The sequence below is a fragment of the Hoplias malabaricus genome, chromosome X1 (genome assembly GCF_029633855.1).
Source record: "Hoplias malabaricus isolate fHopMal1 chromosome X1, fHopMal1.hap1, whole genome shotgun sequence".
NCBI lineage: Eukaryota > Metazoa > Chordata > Actinopteri > Characiformes > Erythrinidae > Hoplias > Hoplias malabaricus.
In genome coordinates this window covers 21345564-21365994 of record NC_089818.1, presented here as the reverse complement: position 1 = coordinate 21365994, position 20431 = coordinate 21345564, and the positions used below count along the sequence as shown (strand labels likewise).

The window sequence follows — 20431 nt, the reverse complement described above, 5'->3', positions numbered from 1 at the left end:
AGAACTGCAATGACACTTACAACACAGCCTCTTATTTGTTAGTTCAAAAACATCATTTCAAACATAAATATTAAACAGAATTGAAGGTGAACACTAAGTGCTAGTTCTGTTACATCGCTCTACACATGCATCGTGTTGGCAAGCATTGTTTTTACTGATGGGGGAACTGATACTCTTCGCTTCATAATTTCATTCTCACTCATATGCACTGAAGTTGCCTTAAAAATTATTTATGTTTTTTGTTTTTATTCTGTTTTCTATTTCATAATAAATTTGTCAGATGTATTAACAAATGCGACTACACTGTCACCTACAGCAGATATTTCTACTGGTAAGTTATTAAGGTTGATATTAAATGATAATGTTCTGTTCTGTTTATATTCCTCTTTGGTTGCATCAGCCGGCACATGCTGGTTTTAGCAATGAGGCAGTGGGAAATTATACAGCTTAGTTTATAGTATTTTGCTCAATAAAATACAGATTCATTGCTAAACAAGTAATCCATTAATGTTTTGGGTTTTTTGTTTCAATTTGTACGAAAAGTAGTTCAGTACATACTGAATATAAATTCAATTATTAGATCATTCATGCAAAATAATTTCAGTGTCACCCAAATAAATAAAGTGTGTTGCCATTCTTACCCACTAACACCCCCTCTGTAACATGACACTTCAAGGGCAGCCTTGAAGGAATAGTTAGAGGTAAACGAAAAGTCAGTTGTTGTGAATAAGTGGGCACAGGTTGGTTGGAGTAGTTCAGTAAGTGATTGTGCATGTGTAGTATGGTGGGTAATAATTAGATATGATATATCAGAAATGATAAGGAGTAAGTGCTAAAAGCTGACTTTGAATTAACAAATTAAAAAGCATAATTCACATATGATCTTCAGTTTTATAAATAAATATTGAAGCAGGCCCCACATCATCATTTTCTTCATAAAATAAAATATGATTTATGGAGTATTACTCAATTGTATTCATCTATTTTCATAAGAAATAACCTGACTTTCCCCATTCATTTTCTACTGTAATGTTTTGTGCTTTTGTTTTCTTACGTTTTAAAACACCTTATTAGATACATCAATAACACTGATGCCTACAAGTAAATTCTACACAGCTTATGATAAATTCACTTGAACTCATGACCTGGTCATTTTAATTCCTTTGTTAATTAACACAGTTTTATTGCTACAGAAATAATTTACTCAGACTGAGAAAAGACGTGTGACAGGGAACGCCAAACTGAGACATGATCAAAAACTTAAGGGCAAAACACAGGAGAACAGGCGAAGAACATGACAAATTTTTTTCATTTTCTTCACTAATTATTTAATTGTAATTTTTAGACTAATGTTTGATTGATTTTTCATGCTTTTAATTCAACTTCTCAGATACATCATCACCAATAACTACAATTATAACAACACCATCTCCTACTGGTAAGTTCTAAAATATAATTTAGTTTGAAAATGTTCTACACATTGGAGAAGAATATTTGCCAGTTCTGGTACATCAGATAAGCAAATGCTCATGGTTTGACCAGCATTGTTAGAATTTAAGGTGGGGGGAGGATAGCCTTCACTTTGTGAGATTTTCTTCGGTAAGACCCTGTCCACTAATTATTCATTTACGTGTTTACTTAGGTTTTTAATTAATTGTTAGATGCATTAGTTCAGTTCAAAACAGGTTGTAGAACATACTTGTAGGAATCTGTGTTGTGTCCCAGTAATAACTACTGAGATAACAGAAAAAGACATATACATTCTATTAGGAATTTAGCTCCACTGTTTTCTGTTTTGCTTATATCTCTCTAATATTTCTTGGACTGTATGCAAGCTGCTCAAATGCAGTAATAATCCTGTGGGCATTCAAGACAATCAACACAATGTAACGGTGTTTTTCTGAGAGTGCATCATAATGTTTTTCTGACCAAAACAAAGTGTAATTGCTAAATAATCATTTATTCTTTAGAACTGCAATGACACTTACAACACAGCCTCTTATTTGTTAGTTCAAAAACATCATTTCAAACATAAATATTAAACAGAATTGAAGGTGAACACTAAGTGCTAGTTCTGTTACATCGCTCTACACATGCATCGTGTTGGCAAGCATTGTTTTTACTGATGGGGGTATTGATGCTCTTCACTTCATAATTTCATTCTCACTCATATGCAGTGAAGTTGCCTTAATAAAGATTTATGTTTTTTGTTTTTATTCTGTTTTCTATTTTATAATAAAATTGTCAGATGTATTAACAAATGCGACTACACTGTCACCTACAGCAAATATTTCTACTGGTAAGTTATTAAGGTTGATATTAAATGAAAGTGTTCTGTTCTGTTTATATTCCTCTTTGGTTGCATCAGCCGACACATGCTGGTTTTAGCGATGAGGCAGTGGGAAATTATACACTTCGTTCACAGTGTTTTGCTCAATACAATACAGCTTCATTGCTAAACAAGTAATCCATTAATGTTTTGGGTTTTTTGTTTCAATTTGTACAAAAAGTAGTTCAGTACATACTGAATATAAATTCAATTATTAGATTATTCATGCAAAATAATTTCAGTGTCACCCAAATCAATAAAGTGTGTTGCCATTCTTACCCACTAACCCCTCCTCTGTAACATGATACTTCAAGGGCAGCCTTGAAGGAATAGTTACAGGTAAACGAAAAGTCAGTTGTTGTGAATAAGTGGGCACAGGTTGGTTGGAGTAGTGCAGTAAGTGATTGTGCATGTGTTGTGTGATGGGTAATAATTAGATATGATATATCAGAAATGATAAGGAGTAAGTGCTAAAAGCTGACTTTGAATTAACAAATTAAAAAGCATGATTCACATATGATCTTCAGTTTTATAAATAAATATTGAAGCACACCCCACATCATCATTTTCTTCATAAATTAAAATAATATTCATGGAGTTTTATTTAGTTGTATTCATCTATTTTCATAAGAAACAAACAGATTGTTCCCATTCATTTTCTACTTGAATGTTATGTGTTTTTGTTTTCTTACGTTTTAAAACACCTTATTAGATACATCAATAACACTGATGCCTACAAGTAAACTCTACGCAGCTTATGATATATTCACTTGAACTAATGACCTGGTCATTTTAATTCCTTTGTTAATTAACACAGTTTTATTGCTACAGAAATAATTTACTCATGTCTTTTTTTCCCTTTTTGTTTCAAAATTTTAAATCAACAATGACACCTAAAGTGGTAACAACACAGACTCCTACAGGTAAATTCTACCAGATTTTAAGCATTACTAAGCATTAAATATTACTTGTGTACGATAGTAAACTTTCTAAGCCACTTCACAGCCCTTATAACAAACATCATGTGCAGATCAATTAAATAAATAGCTAATTTAGAAACATGTCAGGTGACCTCTTCAACTACTATTGATCATGAGTAAACAATGTCATAATAAGTTACTGACAGTTTCTCTCTATTAGCTCTAACACCCCAACTTACATGACATTAACTAACAAAATTTAATACCAAACTTAAGGAACATTGTTGATAGCTCCTATTTTTAAAGAAACAAGTTGAATCAGGAATGGTCTGTAGCACATTTATTATCAATTTATTTTTTCATAAAATACAGTGTAACAGCTAGAATGTAACTGAATTGGTGTTTTGTGTTTTGACATGAATTTTTCAGATACATCGCCAGTTCTTACTTCAGAGACATCTACATACCAGGTGCCAACTGGTAAGTTCTAAAACCTGATTTTACGTCAATCTTCTAAAATGCATTAGGAACATAAACATGTCTCTACTGATCATCTTGTTTGGGAGTTGTGTTTTTTTGGAGGGAACTGCGCATAAACTGTAATAAGAAAATACAGTTGAATTCTTAATATAGAGTCAAATGTTTTTTCTTGAGTAAAGAATTGGAATGTGGTATATTTCAGTGAGTTCGTTTTTAATAAATGAAATTTAACTTGTATTAAATGATGCCCTCTTGAACTCCTAGCCATATATGGCTGCAGCATCATTCTGTCAGGTGGGGTGCAGTGGTGACCAGAGGGTTGAAGCATGTGTAGAAAATGTTTAGTGAATTCAAAAAGAGCAAACATGAGAAAATTAAAGCGTAACAAAGGGAACTGGAATAACACTGAGCAAAAGTAAATACAGGAACATAAAAACAGCAAATACAACAAAGAAAATGACTAACAATGACTAACAGGAGAGGGCTTACATAGAAAATATGAACAGGAACACCTGTGAACACTCGGGGATTATAGGTGCGGAGTATGGCTAGGGACCAGACTAAGAAAAGACACATGACAGGGAACGCAAAACTGAAACATGACTAAAAACTTAAGGCCAAAACACAGGAGAACAGACAAAGAACATGAAACCTTTTTTCGATTTCTTCACTAATTATTTCATTCTAATTTTTAGACTAATGGATGATTGATTTTTCATGCTTTTAATGCAACTTCTCAGATACATCAACAATAACTACAATTATAACAACACCATCTCCTACTGGTAAGTTCTAATATATAATTTAATTTGAAAATGTTCCACACGCTTGGAGAAGAATATTTGCCAGTTCTGGTACATCAGATAAGCAAATGCTCATGGTTTGACCAGCATTGTTAGAATTTAAGGTGGGGCGATGATAGTCTTCACTTTATGAGATTTTATTCAGTAAGACCCTGTCCACTAATTATTCATTTACGTGTTTACTTAGGTTTTTAATGATTTGTTAGATGCATTAGTTCAGTTCAAAACAGGTTGTAGAACATACTTGTAGGAGTCTGTGTTGTGTCCCAGTACTAACTACTGAGATAGCTGAAAAAGACAAATACATTCTATTAGGAATTTAGCTCCACTTTTTTCTGTTTTGCTTATATCTCTCTAATATTTCTTGGACTGTATGCAAGCTGCTCAAATGCAGTAATAATCCTGTGGGCATTCAAGACAATCAACACAATGTAACAGTGTTTTTCTGAGAGTGCATCATAATGTTTTTCTGACAAAAACACAGTGTAATTGCTAAATAATCTTTTATTCTTTAGAACTTCAATAACACTTACAACACAGCCTCTTATTTGTTAGTTCAAAAACATCATTTCAAACATAAATATTAAACAGAATTAAAGGTGAACACTAAGTGCTAGTTCTGTTACATCGCTCTACACATGCATCGTGTTGGCAAGCATTGTTTTCACTGATAGGGCATTGATAATCTTCGCTTCATAATTTCATTCTCACTCATATGCAGTGAAGTTGCCTTAATAATTATTTATGTTTTTTGTTTTTATTCCGTTCTCTATTTATTAATCAATTTGTCAGATGTATCAACAAATGCAACTACATTGTCAGCTACAGCAAATTTTTCTACTGGTAAGTTTTAGAGATTGATATTAAATGAAAACATTCTGTTATGTTTATATTCCTCTCAAAATGAACTGCACTAACGATGAGTAAAAGTAAATACAGGTATATAAACACAGCAAATACAACATGGTCTGTTCTACAGCTGTGTTTACCTGTGTTTTCTTTTTGTAGGTAGATGTTCAGCCTTTCCAGCACTGTGCTGTTTGGGATTAAATAACTCCTGTAATCGTGGCTGCTACTGTGACCAGGCTTGTCTGAATTTCAGTGACTGCTGTCCGGACTACAAACTAACCTGTGCACAAAGTAAGAAGTGCAAACTAACCTGTGCACAATTACCTCATGAGTATTTATTGCATTTCTGAAGAAGAAAAAATTCTCTTATTTTTTTTTTTATTTCTACTGTGTATTTTGACTAAACATTTAATCAAAAGGATAATTAAAATGATATGGAAATATAAACTTTAAATGAAAATGTGAAATTATGTACTGAAGCAATTTTTCCCAAGAAACAACAACTGCTTCAAAAATTTCAAAAGTTATGTTTACTAAATAATGATGATGTGAAGATGTTGCAGAAACCCTCAACTGACACTGACTTATTTGGATACAGAAATGTTTATTTCAAAGATTCAAATTCAAGCACCATGGATTGCTTGAGAGAGGTTTTTGAGTCAGTTGCCCTCTGACTAATAGCTATAACTACCCACTTATATAGCTTTTTTTCCCCCATACTATTTAATAAGAACATCTGTGAATTTTCTCATTTCTTTGATACTAAAAGAGAGGAAGAGCAGGTGTCTGCTGACCTGGACCTCCCACCAACTCCTTCTCAACTCAGCAAACGGCCTTATATCTAACCATTCCATAGACTGAAAGGCAACCAGAAGAAACCCAGAAAAACAATGTGGAAGATGTCCAGATACTACAGTTTCTACAGGTTCTTCAAGAAGTACAGCAACATCTAGATCAAAGATCACCATCTTACAAACCAGCAAAAAACCATAGCATCTTTAATATATACAGTTACATCAAACAGAGTTTAGGTTAATTATGTAACCCCAGAGGGTTGAATCAGGAGAAATGGAAGTGGCTATGGAATCACGTCTATCAGGTACCTGAAAGACAAATCACAGCAGTGATACAGGTACACCCACACCCTATATGAGCAGATGCCTCTCCTAGTTTTGCCATTTTCTAAGTATGCAATTATCAGAGATATTTCACTCTTAATTCATAGACCTAGGTGTACACAAGTAAAATAGCATTCACTTTTATCATTCCAGCAGTATCTTACTATGGGGAAAATGCAGTTAAATCTCGTATTGCATTGAGTAATATCACATATATCTAAATTGAATAGGGCAGAGGGGCAGGTACAGTTTTATAAACAGGGTCCAGAATTTCCTTTTTCTTAACATAAATGACCCAATTACCAATAAGAATTATTTCTCCCTGATTACAATTTTTAGGCCACGAAGGCATATACTCCATACAAGAATTTGCTCGTTTTACAATTATTACAGTAATAATTGATTATTTAGATTTTAAAGTCAATCTTGGTAAAACACAGAATATACAGCGTAAAGCATTCAGTTGGCTTTATTCAAAATTATATGAGGCCCACTCACTACTGCAACCGCCCTGGAATTACTTCGGATCTTTCATCATCATCATCTTTGTCCATTTCAAGGTTGCGGTGGTGACAGGGCGAGCAACATCCACACTTGCAACATCCACCAACACCTGGGGGAGCCCCAGGCAAGCCGGTATATATAATCCCTCCAGTGTGTCCTGGGTCTACCCCGGGGCCTCCTTCCAATTGGACGTGCCTGGTATACACCAAGGAGGTGTCCGGGAGGCATCCTCAACAAATGCCCGATCCACCTCAACTGACTCCTCTCAACGCGTAGGAGCAGTGACTCTACTCCAAGCTTCTCCCTGTTTAAACTCCTTCACTTGGGGTAGGTTCTCACCCTCTACCTGAAAAGAGCATGCCACCTGTTTTCGGGAGATAACCATGGCCTCTGACATGGAGGTGCTGATCCGCATACTGACCACTTCACTCTCAGCTGCAGACTGCTCAAGTGAACGCTGGAGGCCTCCATGCAAAGAAGCCAGAAGAACAACATTGTCCATAAAAAGCAGAGATGCCATGTCTTGAGCTGCTCAATGGAAGCTTTCCTGTCCTAGGCCACACCTCACCACCCTGTCCATAAATATCAGGAATAGGAGTGCAGATAAGGCACAGCCTTGACCGAGTCCAATACCCACACTGAACAATCTTGACTTACTGCCGAGCATGTAAGCACAACTCAAAATCAGAGTACAAGGACTGTACAGCTCGCTGGAACAACCCTGGAACCCCGTACTCCCAGAGCACCTCCCACAGAATCTCTTAAGGAACACAGTCATATGCCTTCTCCAAATCCACAAAGCATGTGTAAAGTGGAGTAGCAAATTCCCACACCCCCTGAATCATCTGTGAAAAAATATAGAGTTGGTCCATAGTTCCACGGCCAGGATGAAATCCGCATTGTGCCTGCAAAATCCTAAATTCAACTATCGGACAGATTCTCATTTACAACACCTTAGCATAGACTTTCCTGGGGAGGCTGAGAAGTGTAATGCCACGATAACTGCTCACACATTCTCCGGTCCCCTTTTTTAAAAATAGTAACCACCACCCCTGTTTGCCAATCCAAATGGACCATTCCCGAGGATCATGCAATATTGTAGAGGTATGTCATCCAAGAAAGCACCACAGTATCGAGTGCCTTCAGTTATTCTGAGCGAATCTCATCCACTCCTGGAGCTTTTTCACAACCCCAGTAACTTCAGCCAAGGAAATGAAATCTGACATCCCAGACATTTCTGTCCCTACCTCACAGCTTGGACAGTAACCCCCGCTCCCCTTCCTGAGCTGTTGGAGTGTTTTCCAGAACATCTTAAAAAGCATAATTCACATATTATCTTCAGTTTTATGAATAAATATTGAAGCAGACCCCACATCATTTTCTTCATTATGCAGTAATAATTCTGCAGGGATTCAACACAATTAACACAATGTAACTGTTTTTCTGAGAGTGCATCATAATGCTTTTCTGACCAAAACACAGTGTAATTGCTAAATAATCATTTATTCTTTAGAACTGCTATAACACTTACAACACAGCCTCTTATATGTTTCTTCAAAAACATAATTTCAAATATAAATATTAAACAGAATTAAAGGGGAACACTAAGTCCTGGTTCTGTTACATCACTTTACACATGCATCATGTTGGCAAGCATTGTTTTTACTGATGGGGGCATTGATGCTCTTCACTCCATAATTTCATTCTCACTCATATGCAGTGAAGTTGCCTTAATAATGATTTATTTTTTTTTTGTTTTTATTCTGTTTTCTATTTTATAATAAATTTGTCAGATGTATCAACAAATGCAACTACAGTGTCACCTACAGCAGATATTTCTATTGGTAAGTTATTAAGGTTGATATTAAATGAAAATGTTCTGTTCTGTTTATATTCCTCTTCGGTTCCATCAGCCGACACATGCTGGTTTTAGCAATGAGGCAGTGGGAAATTACACACTTAGTTTATAGTATTTTGCTGAATAAAATACAGAGTCATTGCTAAACAAGTAATCCATTAATGTTTTGGGTTTTTTGTTTCAATTTGTACAGAAAGTAGTTCAGTACATACTGAATATAAATTCAATTTTTAGTTCATTCATGCAGAATAATTTCAGTGTCACCCAAATCAATAAAGTGTGTTGCCATTCTTACCCAATAATACCCCCTCTGTAACATGACACTTCAAGGGCAGCCTTGAAGGAATAGTTAGAGGTAACTGAAAAGTCTTTTGTTGTGAATAAGTGGGCACAGGTTGGTTGGAGAAGTGCAGTAAGTGAATGTGCATGTGTTGTGTGATGGGTAATAATTAGATATGATATATCAGAAATGATAAGGAGTAAGTACTAAAAGCTGACTTTGAATTAACAAATTAAAAAGCATAATTCACATATGATCTTCAGTTTTATAAATAAATATTGAAGCACACCCAACATCATCATTTTGTTCATTAAATAAAACATTATTTATGGAGTATTACTCAGTTGTATTCATCTATTTTCATAAGAAACAAACAGATTGTTCCCATTCATTTTCTACTATAATGTTTTGTGTTTTTGTTTTCTTGCATTTTAAAACACCTTATTAGATACATCAATAACACTGATGCCTACAAGTAAACTCTACACAGCTTATGTTAAATTCACTTGAACTCATGACCTGGTCATTTTAATTCCTTTGTTAATTAACACAATTTTATTGCTACAGAAATAATTTACTCATGTCTTTTTTCCCTTTTTGTTTCAAAATTTTAAATCAACAATGACACCTAAAGTAGTAACAACACAGACTCCTGCAAGTAAATTCTACCAGATTTTAAGCATTATTAAGCATTAAATATTACTTGTGTATGATAGTAAACTTTCTAAGCCACTCCACAGCCCTTATAACAAACATCATGTGCAGATCAATTAAATAAATAGCTCATTTAGAAACATGTCAGGCGACCTCTTCAACTACTATTGATCATGAGTAAACAATGTCATAATAAGTTACTGACAGTTCCTCTCTATTAGCTCTAACACCCCAACTTACATGACGTTAACTAACAAAATACAATGCTAAATTGAAGGAACATTGTTGATAGCTCCTATTTTTAAAGAAACATATTGAATCAGGAATGGTCTGTAGCACATTTATTATCAATTTATTTTTTCATAAAATACAGTGTAACAGCTAGAATGTAACTGAATTGGTGTTTTGTGTTTTGACATGAATTTCTCAGATACATCGCCAGTTCTTACTTCAGAGACATCTACATACCAGGTGCCAACTGGTAAGTTCTAAAACCTGATTTTACGTCAATCTTTTAAAATGAAGTAGGAACATACACGTCTCTACTAATCATCTTGTTTGGGAGTTGTTTTTTTTGGGGGGATCAATGCATAAACTGAAATAAGAAAATAGAGTTGAATTCTTAATATAGAGTCAAATATTTTTTTCCTGAGTAAAGAATTGGAATGTGGTATATTTCAGTGTGTTCGTTTTTAATAAATTAAATTTAACTTGTATTAAATGATGCCCTCTTGAACTCCTAGCCATACATGGCTGCAGCATCATTCTGTTAGGTGGGGTGCAGTGGTGACCAGAGGGTTGAAGCATGTGTAGAAAATGTTTAGTGAATTCAAAAAGAGCAAACATGAGAAAGTTAAAGCGTAACAAATGGAACTGGAATAACACTGAGCAAAAGTAAATACAGGAACATAAAAACAGCAAATACAACAAAGAAAATGACTAACAATGACTAACAGGAGAGGGCTTACATAGAGAACATGAAAGGGATCACCTGTGAACACTCGGGGATTATAGGTGCCGAGTATGGCTAGGGACCAGACTGAGAAATGACACATGACAGGGACTGCAAAACTGAAACATGATTAAAAACTTAAGGACAATACACAGGAGAACAGGCGAAGAACATGACACATTTTTTCATTTTCTTCACTAATTATTTCATTGTAATTTTTAGACTAATGTTTGTTTGATTTTTCATGCTTTTAATTCAACTTCTCAGATTCATCATCAACAATAACTACAATTATAACAACACCATCTCCTACTGGTAAGTTCTAAAATAAAATTTAATTTGAAAATGTTCTACACGCTTGGAGAAGAATATTTGCCAGTTCTGGTACATCAGATAAGCAAATGCTCATGGTTTGACCAGCACTGTTAGAATTTAAGGTGGGGGGATGATAGTCTTCACTTTATGAAATTTTCTTCGAGTCTGTGTTGTGTCCCTGTAATAACTACTGAGATAACTGAAAAAGACATATACATTCCATTAGGAATATAGTTAGACTTTTTTTCTGTTTTGCTTATATCTCCCTAATATTTCTTGGACTGTGTGCAAGCTGCTTAAATGCAGTAATTATCCTGTGGGCATTCAAGACAATCAACACAATGTAACAGTGTTTTTCTGAGAGTGCATCATAATGTTTTTCTGACAAAAACAAAGTGTAATTGTTAAATAATTATTTATTCTTTAGAACTGCAATAACACTTACAACACAGCCTCTTATTTGTTAGTTCAAAAACATCATTTCAAACATAAATATTAAACAGAATTGAAGGTGAACACTAAGTGCTAGTTCTGTTACATCGCTCTACACATGCATGGTGTTGGCAAGCATTGTTTTTACTGATGGGGGTATTGATGCTCTTCACTTCATCATTTCATTCTCACTCATATGCAGTGAAGTTGCCTTAATAATGATTTATGTTTTTTGTTTTTGTTCTGTTTTCTATTTTATAATAAATTTCTCAGATGTATTAACAAATGAGACTACAGTGTCACCTACAGCAGGTATGTCTACTGGTAAGTTATTAAGGTTGATATTAAATGTAAATGTTCTGTTCTGTTTATATTCCTCTTCGGTTCCATCAGCCGACACATGCTAGTTTTAGCGATGAGGCAGTGGGAAATTATACAGCTTAGTTTATAGTATTTTGCTCAATAAAATTCAAATTCATTGCTAAACAAGTAATCCATTAATGTTTTGGGCTTTTTGTTTCAATTTGTACAGAAAGTAATTCATTACATACTGAATATAAATTCAATTATTAGATCATTCATGCAAAATAATTTCAGTGTCACCCAAATAAATAAAGTGTGTTGCCATTCTTACCCACTAACACCCCCTTTGTAACATGACACTTCAAGGGCAGCCTTGAAGGAATAGTTAGAGGTAAACGAAAAGTCAGTTGTTGTGAATAAGTGGGAACAGGTTGGTTGGAGTAGTTCAGTAAGTGATTGTGCATGTGTAGTATGGTGGGTAATAATTAGATATGATATATCAGAAATGATAAGGAGTAAGTGCTAAAAGCTGACTTTGAATTAACAAATTAAAAAGCATAATTCACATATGATCTTCAGTTTTATAAATAAATATTGAAGCACACCCAACATCATCATTTTGTTCATTAAATAAAACATTATTTATGGAGTATTACTCAGTTGTATTCATCTATTTTCATAAGAAACAAACAGATTGTTCCCATTCATTTTCTACTATAATGTTTTGTGTTTTTGTTTTCTTGCATTTTAAAACACCTTATTAGATACATCAATAACACTGATGCCTACAAGTAAACTCTACACAGCTTATGTTAAATTCACTTGAACTCATGACCTGGTCATTTTAATTCCTTTGTTAATTAACACAGTTTTATTGCTACAGAAATAATTTACTCATGTCTTTTTTCCCTTTTTGTTTCAAAATTTTAAATCAAAAATGACAACTAAAGTGGTAACAACACAGACTCCTGCAAGTAAATTCTACCAGATTTTAAGCATTATTAAGCGTTAAATATTACTTGTGTACGATAGTAAACTTTCTAAGCCACTCCACAACCCTTATAACAAACATCATGTGCAGATCAATTAAATAAATAGCTCATTTAGAAACATGCCAGGTGACCTCTTCAACTACTATTGATCATGAGTAAACAATGTCAAAATAAGTTACTGACAGTTCCTCTCTATTAGCTCTAACTCCCCAACTTACATGACGTTAACTAACAAAATACAATGCTAAATTGAAGGAACATTGTTGATAGTTCCTATTTTTAAAGAAACATACTGAATCAGGAATGGTCTGTAGCACATTTATTATCAATTTATTTTTTCATAAAATACAGTGTAACAGCTAGAATGTAACTGAATTGGTGTTTTGTGTTTTGACATGAATTTCTCAGATACATCGCCAGTTCTTACTTCAGAGACATCTACATACCAGGTGCCAACTGGTAAGTTCTAAAACCTGATTTTACGTCAATCTTTTAAAATGAAGTAGGAACATACACGTCTCTACTAATCATCTTGTTTGGGAGTTGTTTTTTGGGGGGGATCAATGCATAAACTGAAATAAGAAAATAGAGTTGAATTCTTAATATAGAGTCAAATATTTTTTTCCTGAGTAAAGAATTGGAATGTGGTATATTTCAGTGTGTTCGTTTTTAATAAATTAAATTTAACTTGTATTAAATGATGCCCTCTTGAACTCCTAGCCATACATGGCTGCAGCATCATTCTGTCAGGTGGGGTGCAGTGGTGACCAGAGGGTTAAAGCATGTGTAGAAAATGTTTAGTGATTTCAAAAAGAGCAAACATGAGAAAATAAAAGCGTAACAAAGGGAACTGAAATAACACTGAGGAAAAGTAAATACAGGAACATAAAAACAGCAAATACAACAAAGAAAATGACTAACAATGACTAACAGGAGAGGGCTTACATAGAGAACATGAACGGGATCACCTGTGAACACTCGGGGATTATAGGTGCCGAGTATGGCTAGGGACCAGACTGAGAAATGACACATGACAGGGACTGCAAAACTGAAACATGATTAAAAACTTAAGGACAAAACACAGGAGAACAGGCGAAGAACATGACACATTTTTTCATTTTCTTCACTAATTATTTCATTGTAATTTTTAGACTAATGTTTGTTTGATTTTTCATGCTTTTAATTCAACTTTTCAGATACATCATCAACAACAACTACAATTATAACAACACCATCTCCTACTGGTAAGTTCTAAAATATAATTTAATTTGAAAATGTTCTATACGCTTGGAGAAGAATATTTGCCAGTTCTGGTACATCAGATAAGCAAATGCTCATGGTTTGACCAGCATTGTTAGAATTTAAGGCGTGAGGATGATAGTCTTCACTTTATGAGATTTTCTTCAGTAAGACCCTGTCCACTAACTATTCATTCACGTGTTTACTTAGGTTTTTAATGATTTGTTAGATGCATTAGTTCAGTTCAAAACAGGTTGTAGAACATACTTGTAGGAGTCTGTGTTGTGTCCCTGTATTAACTACTGAGATAACTGAAAAAGGCATATACATTCCATTAGGATTGTAGTTAGACTTTTTTTTCTGTTTTTCTTATATCTCTCTAATATTTCTTGGACTGTGTGCAAGCTGCTTAAATGCAGTAATTATCCTGTGGGCATTCAAGACAATCAACACAATGTAACAGTGTTTTTCTGAGAGTGCATCATAATGTTTTTCTGACAAAAACAAAGTGTAATTGTTAAATAATTATTTATTCTTTAGAACTGCAATAACACTTACAACACAGCCTCTTATTTGTTAGTTCAAAAACATCATTTCAAACATAAATATTAAACAGAATTGAAGGTGAACACTAAGTGCTAGTTCTGTTACATCGCTCTACACATGCATCGTGTTGGCAAGCATTGTTTTTACTGATGGGGGTATTGATGCTCTTCACTTCATTTCATTCTCACTCATATGCAGTGAAGTTGCCTTAATAATGATTTATGTTTTTTGTTTTTGTTCTGTTTTCTATTTTATAATAAATTTCTCAGATGTATTAACAAATGCGACTACAGTGTCACCTACAGCAGGTATTTCTACTGGTAAGTTATTAAGGTTGATATTAACTGAAAATGTTCTGTTCTGTTTATATTCCTCTTCGGTTGCATCAGCCGACACATGCTGGTTTTAGCGATGAGGCAGTGGGAAATTATACAGCTTAGTTTATAGTATTTTGCTCAATAAAATAAAAATTCATTGCTAAACAAGTAATCCATTAATGTTTTGGGCTTTTTGTTTCAATTTGTACAGAAAGTAATTCAGTACATACTGAATATAAATTCAATTATTAGATCATTCATGCAGAATAATTTCAGTGTCACCCAAATAAATAAAATGTGTTGCCATTCTTACCCACTAACACCCCCTTTGTAACATGACACTTCAAGGGCAGCCTTGAAGGAATAGTTAGAGGTAAACGAAAAGTCAGTTGTTGTGAATTAGTGGGCACAGGTTGGTTGGAGTAGTTCAGTAAGTGATTGTGCATGTGTAGTATGGTGGGTAATAATTAGATATGATATATCAGAAATGATAAGGAGTAAGTACTAAAAGCTGACTTTGAATTAACAAATTAAAAAGCATAATTCACATATGATCTTCAGTTTTATAAATTAATATTGAAGCACACCCAACATCATTTTGTTCATAAAATAAAACATTATTTATGGAGTATTACTCAGTTGTATTCATCTATTTTCATAAAAAACAAACAGATTGTTCCCATTCATTTTCTACTATTGTCACGCCTTCGTCCTGTCAGTCTGTTGTCCCCGCCATGTGCTTTATTTGCACATGGCTCTGTTTTGTTTATGTTCGAGTCTCCGCCTTTGTTCCGCCTCCTCGTCTGTCATTTGTTAACCCGTCCCCTCGTTATCTGTCCAGGTGTGTCTCATTTGTGTTTGTATTTAAGCCCTCTTGTCTCGTGTCCTGTTGGTCGTTCATTTCGTTCACATTCTCTTTTGTCATGTCAGTCATGTTATCTGTCTGTCTCTGTAGTTTCTCTCTTCGTCGTTTCGCTCCCCAGTCTAGTCTGTCTAAGTGTTAGTTTAGTTTCATTTCGTGTTGTGTTGTAACTACTGTTTCCTGTCGTTGTTTTGTTATTCCTTTCATTATAATTAAAATACCGTGTTTTAGCAAATGCGTCCGCCTCCGTCAGTCCGCTCCGTGAATCCTGACAGAATGAACGACCCACTAAAGGACGCAGCTAGCACGGACTATTTTCTCAACGAGGCGTTCAGGAGAGTACAGGAGTTTCTAGCGGCAAAGGTGGGCGATCAACCTGCTGCCCTGCAATCTCATATGGGAGTTCCCCCCGAGTTTGAGGGGACTTCAAACGTTGAGGGTTTTCTGCTCCAATGCCGCTTATACTTTGACTATCTGACTGTTCCTGCGCCACACGAATTTATTAAGGTAATGTTCATGAGATCTCTTCTTAAAGGGATAGCACTGCAGTGGGCTGATCGCGTGCTGAGAGAGAGAGGCCTGCAGATTTCGGTGGAGACTTTCAGAGATCTATTGAGAGCCAGATTCTCCCGATCGGCTCTCGAGGTCAGCTCCGCAGGACCCTCTGTTCCCGAGGATTGCCCCCTCAGGTCCGGGGAAATTTTTGGGGGGGCGTTAAGGGTAGGGGCTGTTAGCCTCACCTCCGTACCTCTGAGGCCTGAGGCTAACAGGGGCGCACCTCGAGGTGATCTAATGGGTGCGCCTGTGAAACCCCCTAAACCCTTTACAGCTCCAGCGCGAGCCCGGCGAGCAGCACAAACCCCTGTCCTCGAGAGCGCGGCGCGCGGCTCTCCTGTCTTCGTGAGCGCGACGCGCGCCTCTCCTGCCTCCTTGGACGTCGTCGCAGGTTCCCCTGCCTCCTTGGACGTCGTCGCAGGTTCCCCTGCCTCCGTGGACGACGTCGCAGGTTCCCCTGCCTCCGTGGACGACGTCGCAGGTTCCCCTGCCTCCGTGGACGACGTCGCAGGTTCCCCTGCCTCCGTGGACGACGTCGCAGGTTCCCCTGCCTCCGTGGACGACGTCGCAGGTTCCCCTGCCTCCGTGGACGACGTCGCAGGTTCCCCTGCCTCCGTGGACGACGTCGCAGGTTCCCCTGCCTCCGTGGACGACGTCGCAGGTTCCCCTGCCTCCGTGGACGACGTCGCAGGTTCCCCTGCCTCCGTGGACGACGTCGCAGGGCTTCCTGTCTCGGTGATGGCGGCACCCGCCGCTCCTGTCTCGGTGATGGCGGCACCCGCCGCTCCAGTGTCCGTGATGGCGGCACCCGCCGCTCCAGTGTCCGTGATGGCGGCACCCGCCGCTCCAGTGTCCGTGATGGCGGCACCCGCCGCTCCAGTGTCCGTGATGGCGGCACCCGCCGCTCCAGTGTCCGTGATGGCGGCACCCGCCGCTCCAGTGTCCGTGATGGCGGCACCCGCCGCTCCTGTCCCCGTGATGGCGGCACCCGCCGCTCCTGTCCCGGTGATGGCGGCACCCGCCGCTCCTGTCCCGGTGATGGCGGCACCCGCCGCTCCTGTCCCGGTGATGGCGGCACCCGCCGCTCCTGTCCCGTTGATGGCGGCACCCGCCGCTCCTGTCCCGTTGATGGCGGCACCCGCCGCTCCAGTGTCCGTGATGGCGGCACCCGCCGCTCCAGTGTCCGTGATGGCGGCACCCGCCGCTCCAGTGTCCGTGATGGCGGCACCCGCCGCTCCAGTGTCCGTGATGGCGGCACCCGCCGCTCCAGTGTCCGTGATGGCGGCACCCGCCGCTCCAGTGTCCGTGATGGCGGCACCCGCCGCTCCTGTCCCGTTGATGGCGGCACCCGCCGCTCCTGTCCCCGTGACGGCGGCATCGGCCGCTCCTGTCCCCGTGACGGCGGCTACGGCCTCTCCTGTCCCCGTGACGGCGGCTACGGCCTCTCCTGTCCCCGTGACGGCGGCTACGGCCTCTCCTGTCCCCGTGACGGCGGCTACGGCCTCTCCTGTCCCCGTGACGGCGGCTACGGCCTCTCCTGTCCCCGTGACGGTGGCTACGGCCTCCCCTGCCCATGTCCGTAGGTCGGCCCGAAGGACTTCAGGGCCGATCCCCAGAACTGTGCCTAGGCTGGTTCCTCAGACTGCCACACAGACATTAGCCAGTCCTGGGCACCCCCCTGTTATTTTGGTTCCCTTGTCAGTCCCTGTCCTGGTTCCCGTCTCTGTCCTTGTCCCTGTACCCGTGTCTGCCTTTGTCTCTGTCCCTGTCCCGGTCACTGTGTTTGTGTCAGTCCCTGTAAATGTCCTTGTACCTGTTCCCCTACCAAGTCCAGTCCAGTCTCCTGTCAGCCCTGTCCAGTCTCTGTTTCAGACCCCTGTCCAGTCTCAAGTCCCGTCTCCTGTCCAGTCCCCGTTCCAACCCTCGGTCCTGTCTCAAGTCCCGTCTCCTGTCCAGTCCCCTGTCAGTCCTGTCCAGTCCCTGTTTCAACCCTCTGTCTTGTCTCACGTCCAGTTCCCGTATCAGTCCAATGTCCAGTCACCTGTCTTGTCTCCGGTCCAGTTTCCCTTTCAATCCCCTGTCCAGTCTCCAGTCCCGTCTCCGTTCCAGTCTAGTGTCATGTCACCTGTCCTGTCTTCTGTCCAGTCACGTACCCCTGTCCAGTCTAACGTTCCTATCCTGTCCAGTGTCTTGTCACCAGTCTCTGCTCCCGTTCAGTCTCAGCACTCAGTCCTGTCATCAGTCCCGTCTCCATTCCAGTCCCCTGTCCTGTCACCTGTCCATGTCCAGTCTTCTGTCCCCAAACGTGTCCAGTCTCCGTATCCGTCCCACGTTCAGTCCCCTGTCTTGTCTTCCGTCAATTCCCATGTGTCCACTCCTGTCCTGTCCAGTCCGTTCTCGTCTCTTGTGGCTTCCCTTTGTCAGTCTCCTGTCATGTCCCATGTCCCGTCTCGTATATTCGGTCCTGTCGTGTCCCCAGCTCCTGTGTCGGTTCCCGTCCTGTCCTGAGTCCTGTCATGTTTTTCGTGCCCTCTCCTGCGCCAGCTCCTGGGGGGTTTAGGAGTACGCGCCCGGGAGTTGCGCGTTCTTGGGGGGGGCATCTGTCACGCCTTCGTCCTGTCAGTCTGTTGTCCCCGCCATGTGCTTTATTTGCACATGGCTCTGTTTTGTTTATGTTCGAGTCTCCGCCTTTGTTCCGCCTCCTCGTCTGTCATTTGTTAACCCGTCCCCTCGTTATCTGTCCAGGTGTGTCTCATTTGTGTTTGTATTTAAGCCCTCTTGTCTCGTGTCCTGTTGGTCGTTCATTTCGTTCACATTCTCTTTTGTCATGTCAGTCATGTTATCTGTCTGTCTCTGTAGTTTCTCTCTTCGTCGTTTCGCTCCCCAGTCTAGTCTGTCTAAGTGTTAGTTTAGTTTCATTTCGTGTTGTGTTGTAACTACTGTTTCCTGTCGTTGTTTTGTTATTCCTTTCATTATAATTAAAATACCGTGTTTTAGCAAATGCGTCCGCCTCCGTCAGTCCGCTCCGTGAATCCTGACAACTATAATGTTTTGTGTTTTTGTTTTCTTACGTTTTAAAACACCTTATTAGATACATCAATAACACTGATGCCTACAAGTAAACTCTACACAGCTTATGTTAAATTCACTTGAACTCATGACCTGGTCATTTTAATTCCTTTGTTAATTAACACAGTTTTATTGCTACAGAAATAATTTACTCATGTCTTTTTTCCCTTTTTGTTTCAAAATTTTAAATCAAAAATGACAACTAAAGTGGTAACAACACAGACTCCTGCAAGTAAATTCTACCAGATTTTAAGCATTATTAAGCGTTAAATATTACTTGTGTACGATAGTAAACTTTCTAAGCCACTCCACAACCCTTATAACAAACATCATGTGCAGATCAATTAAATAAATAGCTCATTTAGAAACATGCCAGGTGACCTCTTCAACTACTATTGATCATGAGTAAACAATGTCAAAATAAGTTACTGACAGTTCCTCTCTATTAGCTCTAACTCCCCAACTTACATGACGTTAACTAACAAAATACAATGCTAAATTGAAGGAACATTGTTGATAGTTCCTATTTTTAAAGAAACATACTGAATCAGGAATGGTCTGTAGCACATTTATTATCAATTTATTTTTTCATAAAATACAGTGTAACAGCTAGAATGTAACTGAATTGGTGTTTTGTGTTTTGACATGAATTTCTCAGATACATCGCCAGTTCTTACTTCAGAGACATCTACATACCAGGTGCCAACTGGTAAGTTCTAAAACCTGATTTTACGTCAATCTTTTAAAATGAAGTAGGAACATACACGTCTCTACTAATCATCTTGTTTGGGAGTTGTTTTTTTTGGGGGGATCAATGCATAAACTGAAATAAGAAAATAGAGTTGAATTCTTAATATAGAGTCAAATATTTTTTTCCTGAGTAAAGAATTGGAATGTGGTATATTTCAGTGTGTTCGTTTTTAATAAATTAAATTTAACTTGTATTAAATGATGCCCTCTTGAACTCCTAGCCATACATGGCTGCAGCATCATTCTGTCAGGTGGGGTGCAGTGGTGACCAGAGGGTTGAAGCATGTGTAGAAAATGTTTAGTG

At 38.5% G+C, this 20431-nt stretch overlaps 1 protein-coding gene across 1 annotated transcript; it reads left to right on the top strand.

Moving 5' to 3' along the window:
• Nucleotides 1–3215: 3215 nt before the first annotated feature.
• LOC136675481 (salivary glue protein Sgs-3-like) lies at nucleotides 3216–20090 on the top strand. The gene is made up of 14 exons (XM_066652031.1): nucleotides 3216–3252; nucleotides 3679–3729; nucleotides 4470–4514; nucleotides 5325–5375; nucleotides 5541–5672; nucleotides 8797–8847; nucleotides 10226–10276; nucleotides 11015–11062; nucleotides 11768–11818; nucleotides 13198–13248; nucleotides 13986–14033; nucleotides 16007–16192; nucleotides 16289–16442; nucleotides 20036–20090. Exons 1-14 carry the CDS (start codon nucleotides 3216–3218, stop codon nucleotides 20088–20090), a joined length of 1011 nt encoding a protein of 336 aa, XP_066508128.1.
• Nucleotides 20091–20431: the final 341 nt, after the last annotated feature.

What these genes read in the sequence shown, in the direction of transcription:
- LOC136675481 (XM_066652031.1), top strand. Translation starts at nt 3,216, where the DNA reads ATGACACCTAAAGTGGTAACAACACAGACTCCTACAG. An exon ending in TACATACCAGGTGCCAACTG is followed by an intron (nt 3,730 to 4,469) that starts GTAAGTTCTAAA and finishes GCAACTTCTCAG; the next exon opens with ATACATCAACAATAACTACA. An exon ending in TACAGCAAATTTTTCTACTG is followed by an intron (nt 5,376 to 5,540) that starts GTAAGTTTTAGA and finishes TTCTTTTTGTAG; the next exon opens with GTAGATGTTCAGCCTTTCCA.